We start from the raw sequence: 12113 nt of genomic DNA, 5'->3' as shown, positions 1-12113 counted from the left end.
ATCTACTGAGGCGTAGTTCCAAACCAATCTCGAATCCATAAGGATACAGACATACCATGATAGAACGTACTCTAACTGACTCTTTAACTAGTATGTTGGTTGACTTTTGTTAAGGTCTATTACGTAAGCTGGACTGAGGGGAAATTATGACTCAGCGATATATCCCGAACCTATCTGTGACGGTTGTACAAACATCTCAAGCTCTTGATCTTTGTGAGGGGAGTTTAATCTCATGCCGTGACCCTCTGGCTCTTTCTAACCATCTCACAATTTCTTTTCACCTGCCACTCTTCCTATTACCACACCGACATGGCCCAACCAGACAAGCCCACTGCGGGCTTGCTTCAGATCCCTGGCTCAGCCACACAGAAGTCACCTGCACCAGCAAGGAAGGCTCACAAGCCTCCAGCTCCTCGACTCAAACTAATTATTCGTCGCCTTCCACCAGGGCTGACCCAAAGTGAACTCGAAGGAGCTTTAGGCGCAGAATGGAAAGTTGGTGCTGGAAAAGTGGATTGGCTTCAGTACAAGGCTGGCAAGGTGTCTAAAGAGTAGGACAGCAATTGACTCGATCCTTTTCCAGAAGCTGACCGAACCGATTAATCTAGCCCCGCTAAGCCTTCTCGTCCCTCCCGGGCCTATATTCACGTTGTATCGAGCGAACATGTCACCCTGCTATCGGATCAAGTGCGACAAGCCTCGTTTCAAGACGCTCGCGCCACCTCTAACGACCCGATTCTGCTTGGCCCTCCAAGCTTGGAGTTCGCCCCCTACGCTAAAATTCCTGGGAGTCGTGTGCGGAAGGATGCTCGCCAGGGTACAATTGACCAGGACCAGGACTTTATTGCTTTCCTTGAGAGTTTGACACAACCCATCACGAAGTCGGTGGGATTAGACCACGACAGTGAGGATAAGAAGAAAGAGGCAGTGCTCACTACGCCGTTGGTCCAGTTCATCAAGGACAAGAAGGCAAGCAAGGCCAAGGAGGCTGCGACAGCTAAATCCTCCAAGCACGGTCGATCGGAGAAAGAGCCGAAGGAGAAAGTACAGGCCAAGAAACTACTACAACGCACCGACAAGGAAAACAGTGCGCCACTTACAGAGAAGAGGACTAGGGGCGACAAGGCTAAGGAGTCTACAAAGGCCGCCAAGCAAGGTGCCACAGGCAAGTCTGGTAAGGCGAGCACCTCAGCAACACCCAAAGAGGTTACTGCAGCCCCGGAGAGGAAACGAGAACGAGGAAATGTCACCGCAGCGACCAAGATCCTCCAGCGCGATCTTGGAATCTCTCCGGCTGGAGGTCGGCGACGAGGAAAGGGAGCCAATGACACCGGGTCATCGAAGAACGAGAGTTCTCGAGACTCATCCGCCCCAGCAGAGGCAACCAAGAAAGAACCAGCAGCCAAGCCAGCCAAGAACGCCCAATCCAAAGCGAAGAAGGATACCGACTCTACAACCAAAGCGACCGATCCGCCAGCTTCTTCCAGTCCCGCACCTACGAAAGCAACCAAGGGTCCCAAACCCAAGCCGTCTGCTCCTCCCGCCTCCACTGCCACCCAGGCATTCCTCAAACACGCAAACCCCTCCCAAGGTGTGACCGAAGCACTACTGGAAACGGCGTTCGGGGTATTTGGTGCCGTGAACAAGGTGGAGATCGATAAGAAGAAAGGATTTGGATATGTGGATTTCGCAGACCCCGGGGGCCTACAGAAGGCGATGGCCGCTAGCCCTGTGACAGTTGCTCAGAGCCAGGTGGTTGTGCTGGAGCGCAAGGCGAACCCTGGTGGAGAGAAGTCGCGCAAGGGTCGAGGTGATTCACAACAAGCGCCGCCCAGTGGAAACACTGAAAAAACCGGAAACACGGCGAATGCTGGAAACGCCGCGAGCGCTGGAAACGCGACCGGGTCGTCTGCACGGGGATCTCGAGGTGGTCGTGGATCACGGAACAAAGCGAAAGGTGGAGCAGGAGGGAACGAGAAGACGGAGAAGACGGAGAAGACAGAGAAGGGTGGAAGTTCTGGCAAGTGAGGGTGATGTAGCTTTACAATTCAACGACTGCATGAGATACCCAATAGCAATGATATGAGACACGAATCCGAGAAGCTGCGTGACAGTATACGAATAACTAGTCCGTATGACGGCTTCTAATAGGAGCGTCGAAGAATAGCATTAAGAATTTATATTTAACAGAATTTTACAAAGTAGATCATACGGTAAAAATCAAGTCCCCTCCAAACGCCCGGCACTGCCGAACCAAATGATGGGAAGCTTACCACTCACATCTTCATCCAAAATAACCACCAATTCTCAAAAAGAAAAAATGGAGGTCAAAACCTTTCAGACCTCCTCGACACCCACCAGGTCCAGCCGACCGAAGTCAGACACCAAACCAGGTCAAGATCATCACCACTCCCTGGATAAGAAACGCAGACACTGCAAGCAGCACGCGTGACCCATCGAGGCGGGAGTAAAAGGCTTCACTTTAGGGCATCGAGGACATAGTAGTCATCAGCAAGGGTGGAGATTCTGTGGCTCTTTTAAAGAGCTTAGAAGTGGGACGTCTACTCTAAAGTGATTCTTTGAACTGGGAGGCTGTTAGTGACATGTTCCAATGCAAGGAATCCGAGGATTGGATCCTTTAGGGGAGGGGGTACTAACGTAGAGTCGCTTGAAGAAAAGAAAATCCATGGGGCGACAGATGCGTTTTATACCTTGAGTGGGGACGTGATTTGCTAAGCGAATGAATCTGTCGTTTGTTCTGTTTGCTTTCATTGATGGGGCTAATTGAGAAGCTGACCAATAAGAGAGCCTAAGTGGGGCCATAGGTGCAGAGACTTTTCTGCGCTAATTTCATCTAGCTCTGATTGGCTCTATCGCTTGTATGTAGTGGAGTTCTTGTGTTTTGGTATGTCCGTTATGAGTAATAGAATCATTAAGCACCCACTACTGCCATTTTGTATGGATTTTAAGAGTTCATGGTTGCGGAGGTTGACCGATACTTCGGCTGGTTCAGCCTCTAACTGCCGAAGGCCATTATTCTGCAGAAAAGAAGAAAGAGATGAATGCTGTGTATATAATTGGAATCTATCAATCCTATCAATTGACTAGTTGGGACGCAAGCCACTTAGTATCAATAAAACAATATTATATCTTTAAGATCAAGGGCCATCATCCTGGATTTGTGAACTACTTCCGTTATCGAGGCCTCTCATTATGCTGTCAAAGAAAGCCATATCAACACCCTGGAATGCCCAGTCGTCCACCCCGGCGGTTAGCCCAGGATCCTGGTAGCTTTGCAGGAGGGTATCAGAAACGGTATCCTGGTATCGCAATGTGAGCTGTGCAGGCGGACCATCGATAGAATTAGAATCCACTTCGGTCATTGACCTAGGAATGGCATCTCCATCGAAGCGACCAGGGCCAAAATCACACACTGCAGCTTCCGAGCTCTCGGTGTTATGCGTACCAATCACCGGAGCATAGGGTTGGCCCTCATCTAAAGAAGGTTGTGCGTTGGCCATTTCCCTGGTAACAACGCCCTGACGGGCAATCTTGACGATGCCAAAGTAAGGTATTTGCACCCGAACAACGCCGTTGTCGTTTCCGTTTGACTGCAACACTGCACTTTCTGGTGTTTGAACGCTGACGCTCTCCGTACTGATGCCATTTGCTGCTTCGGAATCGATAGCCAGCAACTTTTGCAATAAGTCCGCACTTTGGGCACTTAGAGTATCTCCGTTAACACGAATGACTTGTTCCATGTTCACCTGCGCCTGCTCTATCATCGCACGATCACTAAGATATTGGTGCGCTAAGAGGTTACTGGTGGGTGGAAAACGGTGGCTGTCGAGATGTGCCAGAAGAAGTGTAATGGCGGCCATGAGTGCAAAAAAGTCGACTGTCCGACAGCAGAAACTACTCCGGTTGTAGCCACGGAACATGATAAATCGCAAGAGAACTTCCCTTGAGGCATTCACACAGGTCATTCTGGAATATTCGTCCTTTCGTTCAGGTGATGAACGAAGCATGTAAGGCAGATGGAGCTGATTGAGCAAGTTATAATGATACAACTGGTTGAACAACCGTCCCATATCAAAAAAGAGAGCCTGTGGGTCATCCGTGACACTATCTAGGTTTGGCATAAGCCACCATTTGCTAGACATGCTTCGAGCCGCTTTCTGTAGCTCCAAGTCGAGGTTTTGTGTCACGGCAAAGTCATTAGCGCATGGCTCAGACTCGTTGCGCTCCAATATACGAGACGCGAGAGTACAGTGCATCCGCTCGAGGCGGCCCATAGGGATGTCATCTCTGAATGCTGTGCCAGTGGCCATGCTCTGATCAAGGGAGCCTTGCGTAAGACCCAGCATGAGACACAAATTACGGTCGAGGGAGACAATTCGAAACCACATGAACTGTGGATGAGCTTTCGTTGTGTGGTCAAGAACCTTGTATTTTGCTCGGCTTTCACTTTGGTGGAGGTTCATCATTTGCGCAATAGCCATAGCCCTCCGGTTAGCTATCCAGCTTCTTCGTAGATTTCCACCATTTTGGTAGTACGTGCTTTCCAACATGACACACTGCAGTCCTTCGATGCTGCCAAAAAACTCGTCCTTTGTCGTGACCAGATCAATAGCGGTTCTTGCTAATCGTCCCATCAGGGAAGGGAGTGGTTCTGGCAAACCATTTATCTCTCCAAGAAAACTAGGGTGGAGATGCTGCAGGTAAATAGCAATGTGAAGCATATTTCTTGCGATCAGCACTGGATGCGAATTCGGACTAGGTAGTTCGAGTAAACTATCTGGCAACTTGAGGCCGTTCTGCTCGAGGACGGCATATGGAGTGTTTATCATCTCAAAAAAAAGTATGTCTTTGCTACCGCGGGCATTGTGTATCATCTGCATAACTTGCCGGGAGGGTAAGGACTCATGCAATCTTTGAGATAGCTTCTCATATCTCCCCTCAGGTTCAGCCGGGCCATGGTCCTGATAGAATAAGTGGCAGTTCATTATACACTGGATTTCAAAAAGCTATACGTACATCCGGAGGCTTGCATAAAGACAAGAAACGTGAAGATTCTTGGTCTAAGGTTGATGCACATGCAACATCTATAGTAGGGATTCCATGACGAGGTGTCGGAATTTCGCTAGTTGTAGGTAATCCTACTTCCCCATGACGGTCCACCTTCCTGATTAGTTGCTCGACCAAGGCCTCAACCCTCGCGACACGGTCTTTATTTTTACCGTTAGTTTGGTATTGGCCCTTCCTCTCGAGATGTCCTGCGCTCTCTTTTCCATCAACAAACTCAAACTCCTGGCTCACACATTTGAACCCTCGCCGCTGGCAGCCAATACAGATGGCATCGGCTTCGGCATCGGCTGGAGAGCTTGGGTCTGCATACACACATTTCATCTTGCGCTTTTTGCACTCCCAGCAACTCTTAGTCCCTTTGCGAATCTTCCTCCGCTTTGCCTCTGATTCGGCAATGATTTCGTTTTCCATATCCGTTTCCATGCATACAGTTTGCCAATCAGTCCGTCACGGTGTTTTTGCTGCGGAGGCCGTGAAAGATGATGGAAGGTGAACAGAGCGATCGGACAGGGGGCGGCTGACTCAGTGGATGTCATTCGACCGCCGCGAATGCAACATACGGCGGACAAACGCCCCTCTCTGTTTACATTAGTATTACATCTTACATATGCACATGGAGTGTGGAATATGAAACAGATAAGGATTCTTATTTGGATATATCCACTGTCCCAACTCCAACAAGATGACCAACCGAACTTAATACAATCACTTTCATCTCAGCATCCTCTATTAATTATTTTATCATATACTGAATAAGAATATATTGCCATCCGTTCTATCGCAGTGACCAATATACACTCATGAATCATATATTCGCCGATGCCCCTGCATTCAAGAATGTGCCCAGGCTGTTACGCATATTGTCATAGACACCGTAGATTTGTTAACGAGTTTCACAAAGCCATTTGAGTCTATCCGCCGATGTAGGTACCAACATGGGAGCTCAAATCTCCACATGCTGAGACACTCTCATAGTTTTTCCCGAATCCGGCAACTTTAGTGATAGAGCGGAAGTACATAAAGGCTTGACCGGACGTCCTCGCCCACCTGAAAATTTGCCCATGGCCCGCCTGGGCGTAGTGCTCCCAACTATAGGTAAAATTTCAGGCAGCTCCCGTAAAGTCGTTGGACGTGTAACTGATCGCATAATGCGTGAGAACAATTTTGACCCCGGGTCCATCGTGACGTTTTTGGAGAGAGGAATCACTGCTGGGCCCAGGAAGGCGCAAGTGTGCCGTACCATCTTCAAAGTGATAAACATCATAATTGCGGGAAACAGTAGATTTAGATTCTCTAACACCGATCAGTCGATAGTGATAAGCCAGAGCGGGTGTCCCATCATCTGATCGAGCTCCAATAGTGGGATTCTCGACCGTATAATGAGAATCAAAGGTGTAGTTGCTTGAGAGCTTCTATGTAGTACGGGTCGCTTGGGAGAGACCGGGGGTTGAGGTTCAATAAATTAACATTCGCGTAGGCGAGAGCAATAGCAGTCTCAGCTTTCCGAAGGAGCTTCAAGGCCAGGTCAAATGCAGCTCTGACCTCTGTGAGGATGGAAGCACAATATTGTTTATTTTGTCTTTCACAGACACCCTTGACATAATCATCGACATCGGTGTAGAAATAGTCACTAAGATTAGCGGGTCAGAATCCACATTAACCGTTCATGATTGGAGTCAGGACTTACACGACCTCGAGAGTCTTCTGACCGATCCAAACGTATTTCGCGATGGTTGAGCATGTTGACCGGAGTTTTCTTTTGTTGAGTTGCGCCTCAGCTATTCCGGCTCTGATCAGGAGCATAAGGCTGTTGTAAATCGGAAGCAGGAGCAGAAGTAGGAGCAGCGAAAGCAATATTGCAGATGACAGATAAAGCCAGAAAGCCCGAAGAGAGCTTCATTATAGGTGAATTATGGAGACTTCTTGGGATGGAATGAGAGACAAGACCATGGTCCTTTGCCTAGGTATTCATATCCATAGGGCCGGCTTCAAGACATCGCTTACCGTAGAATCGCAGCTTGTCTGCCATCACAAGACCACAGCACGATTGGGTACTCATTTGAGCGCTTTTAACCGTATCAACATCGTTGACTCCACATTTTCGAGTGATCATCGAATTGTTTCCTGTGTTTTGGTGCAAAAGCACCGGATTTCATGCAACAAGCAGCCCCTTGTGGATATCTCATCTGTGGGTGGCCCATTATGCCAGGATCTCTGTCTTTCCCTATGTGGAGAATGCCCAGCATTATGCCGAGTACGGAGAAAAATGTTCAAGCTTTAGACTTAACAAGGTTATCAACGACTACATATGTACCAAGAATCTTCAAAGCTGCAAATAGGCATAGCTGATTATAAGTGGAGCATTTGGATGCTGTACAACACAATACTACAGCCAAATTCATGATTTGACCTAAACCTCATGCAAATGGAAAAAGCACAACCATAAGTTCCAAATATCATCGACTGACGAACTAAGGAAGCGTACGGGGGCGAGTAGCCGCCATGAGGACAGAACCTTTAAAGTCACATAATAAATGGCTGAAATTCATATATACTACTAACCTAATCTACCCCTTTATCAGGGTATACCGCAGACCTTTTGAACGTACGTTTGAAACCTTTAGTCTTTCCTTCCTTTCACCTTTTCCTTCCACTTCACTTCTTTTCTACTTGGAGAGCCCTTTGACCATTGGTACGAAAGAAGGAGGAATACCGGATAGGAGACTAAGTAGGAGACTAAGTATGATACCAAGTAGGATACCAAGTGGGAGACTGAGTAGGAGATATAGTAGGAGATATAATATAATACCAAGTACTAGGCGCTACGCTAAAAGGTTCTGCCCTCATGGCCGCTACTCACCCCCGGAAATAGCGGCCAATTACCGCTATGACCTTCTGGATAGGCTTGTTCAACGCTCACATTGAGATCTGGAAGGTGAAGAAGATGATGAGCTCTACCTTCTAATCTAAGTCATGTGCCTCGGTGCTCCGGCGACGGAAAGTTAGTAAAATCCAAAGAGGGGGATGTGAGCATTAATTGCCGCCAGGGGAGCCGTATTCCGAGTCTCATTGTCTGGCGGTCGAAAGGTGCTGCGGCGGGCCAGTGACTGCTTACTCCTCCGTACGGACAAACATCTGGAAGTGCTCCGCCGGGAACAAGCTCAACTTCGGGCGACATTTGTGATACATGCTTTCCAAAATTATTTAACAAGTTCTGAAAAGCCTCGTCTCCATGTGAAAGTATTATTATTTACTTCAAATTTCCCTGTTGTATTGAGGAAATTATTCCTTCGCAATTATCGACTGGTAATATCTCATTACTATCAGCAGAAATGGCTTCAACATTCGCCGTGGAAAAGGAGTGGCAGAATACAGAACCGAGCGTGCAGTCATCAATGGCCAACGCTCCTTCTGCGGCCGGTTTAGAAAGCCAGAATCGGAATGCTCCAAACAACCAAGAGACTTCCTACCTACCGGAAAAGGTAGATGCTGAAAAACTGGACCTGGACGACGAAGCACAATATCCTCATGGTTTCAAGCTACTACTAATTGTCGTGGCTCTTGGATTAAGTATCTTTTTGGTTGCCCACGACATGGTATGTCTCAAAATCCTTTAGTGAGGAGGACAGCCTCTCTTCAAAGTGCCATCATTATTTAATATTGATGTCACATAAATAGACAATCGTAGCAACGGCTATTCCAAGAATCACCGATCAGTTCCACAGCCTTGATGACGCCAGTTGGTATGGTTCGGCTTTCTTGATGACTACTGGAGGCTTCCAGTCAACCTGGGGTAAAGTATACAAATTTTTCCATCTGAAAACCTCGTTCCTACTTGCGGTTTTCATCTTCGAGCTTGGAAGCTTGATTGGTGGCGTGGCTCCAAATTCCGTGGCATTGATCATCGGTCGTGCAATTGCTGGAATCGGTGCAGCTGGTATTGGGTGTGGAGTCTTCATTATCATCGCTTCCATTGCCAGTCCAAGAAGGCGGCCAGTCTTCATCGGTATTGTCGGAATGTCTTATGGTATAGCGTCGGTTGTTGGCCCCCTTGTTGGTGGTGCATTCGCTGATAAAGTGACTTGGAGGTGGTGTGAGTACTTCTGCTACTCACCTGATCAACTAAAGTAGTTGTTCTTCGCTGGACGCTGGACTTCGCTGACTTTTCTGCCTTTCATCTAGGCTTTTATATCAATTTACCCGTTGGCGGCATCGCAGCCACTTCCATTTTCTTCTTCTTTCATACACCTGATAACGCTTCGACGGCCAAGGGTACGTTAAAGGAGAAGCTCCTGCAGATGGATCCTATCGGAACGATCCTTCTAATCTGTACCATCATTTCATACATCTTGCCACTGCAGTCTGGTGGACAAACGAAGGCCTGGAATTCCAGTACTGTGATCGGTCTTCTTGTTGGCTTCCCTCTCATGATTATTGCTTTTGTGGCGTGGGAACGGTTCCAAGGAGAACGGGCTGCCTTTCCGCCGCGCTTGATGTCGAACCGACTCATCCTTGTGAATTCAATCTACGCTTTTCTTTTCGCAGGTTCGTACTTTATCATAGTTTATTATCTTCCTTACTACTTCCAGAGTGTTCAAAACGTCAATCCTACTATGTCTGGTGTACGAAACCTTCCTTTGATTATCTCGATGTCGTTAGCTATCATTATCTCTGGTGGCAGCATCACCAAAACTGGTCATACTGCTCCTCTTATGGTTGTTGGTGGGTTTCTTGCAACCATCGGTGCGGGGCTGTTGTTCTCGCTGGATATAGGTACAAGCACAGCCAAGTGGATTGGATACCAAATTGTCGGCGGAGTTGGATGGGGGTTAGCCTACCAGGTACCCATCAATGTGGTGCATGGTACAGTGGTTCCCAGGGATATTGCAACCGTGACGGGTGTTATCGTCTGTGAGTAATTTGCCTGCTACTATTTGATGATTCGAAAAGAAGCTGCTGACACACCTCATCTCTCAGTCTTCCAAACTGTCGGAGGTGCAGTCTTTGTGGCTGCAGCACAAGCTGCCTTCGTCAACCAGATTATCATCAAACTTGCCGCCACCGCACCGAGCATCAACTCAGCATTAGTGGTCTCGACTGGTGCGAGCGAGCTGCGAGACGTCTTTACAGCTGAGCAGATGACTGCTATTTTGCCTTCTTACATGACCGGTCTCAAGGTCGCTTACGCCATTTCGATCGCTGCGGCAGGAATCGCTTTCTGTCTCAGCCCATTCAACAACTTCAAGAAAATTGACACCCATACAGCAGCAGAATTTTCTGAGAATGCCCCCATCGGTCCAGCTGTGTGATTGTCCTGCCCTTGTCAAGGTCAAGTCAGCCTAGGAGCGGGCCACATTAGCGCTGCAGGGCTGTGCAGGATATTCGGGTGTAAAATAGACCTGTTCAAGGCATTCAGATGAAGACATCACAAAAACCCTTCACTCCACATTATATCGATAGAGAATCCAGGTCTCGAAGTCTTTTCTGTTTTTTCCACAGCTTCAGGTCAAATTGTCCTTCCTGAAGTTCATCTTCTTCGCCATTTCATATGAATGTGACTCCATCAACAGTACTTCTCACACTATCATTGTGATTGAGAATATCGATTAGGCAAGGCTGGAGCTGATAATTGTCCGTCTCATAGGACACAAGTCGATCAGGTTGTGTTTTTGACAAGATTTTGAATGCCATACCCTCGACCGGTCGGAGTGGCTCGCCATCAATAAGGGCAGGGTAGGGGCCCCAGAGCTTAACATCGGAGCCTATCACTCTAGCACGGCTCATGACAGGAAGGGAGTCTGACTTTCTCGAGACTTGAGAAAGTGTTTCTGGTTCCATTAATGCCCCGTAGAAAAAACAGTATTGTCTTTCAAAGGAAGAAGTAGGAGGTGTTGACATGCTTTGAGTCGAATCGTGTCCTGATGCGCTGTGATTCAGGAACTTGCGCATCATGGGAGATGGGGGTGAGAGTGTTCTGCACATTGTGTCGGTGATTAGATCCTGCAACATATCAGTAATGCCTCTAGTGCTTCATTTGTCTGAATTTGGCGTGGCTCTGGGTGTAGGGACTAATATCATCACGTACCAAGGTAATCCAAAGAGACGTTGTGGTGCAGTAAAGCAAAACACGATTGATAGGACCTCTGATGGCGAGGCTGAAGATACTGCTGGGCGGATTGAATAGACCTGGTTTCAACTAGCTCGCTTCCAGAGATTCTCAAGGCAGACACAGAGTTTGGAGTATGGTTCTCCTCGGTTGGACAAGAAGCTAACAGTATAGTATACAGCATGGGGGCTGTCTGGGGAACAGGGCGCTAAGCCTAATTTGGATTGCGCCTACTGTCATTCCTACCACACGACTGTTGAACCCGAAATCAAATGATTTCCATTCTACTGCTGGATCAATATCCGTAAGAGGGTATTTAGGGCGTTCGCATGATGAATAGAGGGCGTTCAGGGCGTTCAGGTGAAGGGGGCTGAATAGGCTGAAGAGTAGGGCGGCAAGGGCAGTTTCCTCGATAAATAAAACACACTCAAATACAAAAAAAAACAAAAACATACAACAGTCAGGATTCGCATGTGGTCACCCACCATACTACTAACTAACCGGCGTGTGGCTTAAGTACGGCTGAGCGGACGGGAAGCCCTGTTCTCCACACCCTATGGTCGTATGTGTTAGCTTCTCATTCAACTGAAAATATGTAGTGCAAAAATAGAGACGTATATGCCATCGCATCGCGCGACTAGGGGTGAGAAGCAGGGTGAGAGTGAGTGAAAGATCACTCTCAGCTGAGCGAAATTAGAACATCATTGGGCCACAATTTCCTTTCTGAAATGGCGAGTATCTTGGCATCTGCACAGCCCTTAATGAAGTACAGTAAGGTCCGCTTGGGGACTAAATGAAGTGATTTTCGAATCAATTACTATTTCGAGCACCCTCTGCCTCATCTTTCCATTTTTCTTTTTAACTTGCCATCCCACCGAATAGTTAGCATCTTTAGCTTCTTCCTATTCTAATGTCCTTT

At 47.7% G+C, this 12113-nt stretch overlaps 5 protein-coding genes across 5 annotated transcripts; 2 read left to right on the top strand and 3 right to left on the bottom strand.

The window, feature by feature from the left end:
* Positions 1 to 309: 309 nt before the first annotated feature.
* On the top strand, positions 310 to 2028 carry N7520_003084 (putative nonsense-mediated mRNA decay protein Upf3; the record flags this gene model as incomplete). The annotated part of the gene is made up of 2 exons (XM_057137019.1): positions 310 to 551; positions 609 to 2028. 2 exons carry the CDS (start codon positions 310 to 312, stop codon positions 2026 to 2028), a joined length of 1662 nt encoding a protein of 553 aa, XP_056999705.1.
* A 1130-nt stretch (positions 2029 to 3158) lies between these two features.
* N7520_003083 (uncharacterized protein) lies at positions 3159 to 4901 on the bottom strand (the record flags this gene model as incomplete). The annotated part of the gene is made up of 1 exon (XM_057137018.1): positions 3159 to 4901. One exon carries the CDS (start codon positions 4899 to 4901, stop codon positions 3159 to 3161), a length of 1743 nt encoding a protein of 580 aa, XP_056999704.1.
* Positions 4902 to 6474: 1573 nt separating this feature from the next.
* N7520_003082 (uncharacterized protein) lies at positions 6475 to 6891 on the bottom strand (the record flags this gene model as incomplete). The annotated part of the gene is made up of 2 exons (XM_057137017.1): positions 6475 to 6718; positions 6776 to 6891. The coding sequence occupies 2 exons, from the start codon at positions 6889 to 6891 to the stop codon at positions 6475 to 6477; spliced, it is 360 nt and encodes a 119-aa protein (XP_056999703.1).
* Positions 6892 to 8420: 1529 nt separating this feature from the next.
* On the top strand, positions 8421 to 10397 carry N7520_003081 (MDR family MFS transporter; the record flags this gene model as incomplete). Its single annotated transcript, XM_057137016.1, has 4 exons — positions 8421 to 8684; positions 8767 to 9181; positions 9271 to 9999; positions 10066 to 10397. 4 exons carry the CDS (start codon positions 8421 to 8423, stop codon positions 10395 to 10397), a joined length of 1740 nt encoding a protein of 579 aa, XP_056999702.1.
* A 235-nt stretch (positions 10398 to 10632) lies between these two features.
* Positions 10633 to 11070, bottom strand: N7520_003080 (gamma-glutamylcyclotransferase family protein; the record flags this gene model as incomplete). Its single annotated transcript, XM_057137015.1, has 1 exon — positions 10633 to 11070. The coding sequence occupies one exon, from the start codon at positions 11068 to 11070 to the stop codon at positions 10633 to 10635; it is 438 nt and encodes a 145-aa protein (XP_056999701.1).
* Positions 11071 to 12113: the final 1043 nt, after the last annotated feature.

This window comes from Penicillium odoratum, assembly GCF_028828045.1.
Source record: "Penicillium odoratum strain IBT 22623 chromosome Unknown utg000002l_segment0_segment0, whole genome shotgun sequence".
NCBI classification, from domain to species: Eukaryota; Fungi; Ascomycota; class Eurotiomycetes; order Eurotiales; family Aspergillaceae; genus Penicillium; species Penicillium odoratum.
The sequence above is the reverse complement of the archived record's forward strand: the minus strand, read 5'-3'. Positions and strand labels throughout refer to the sequence as shown.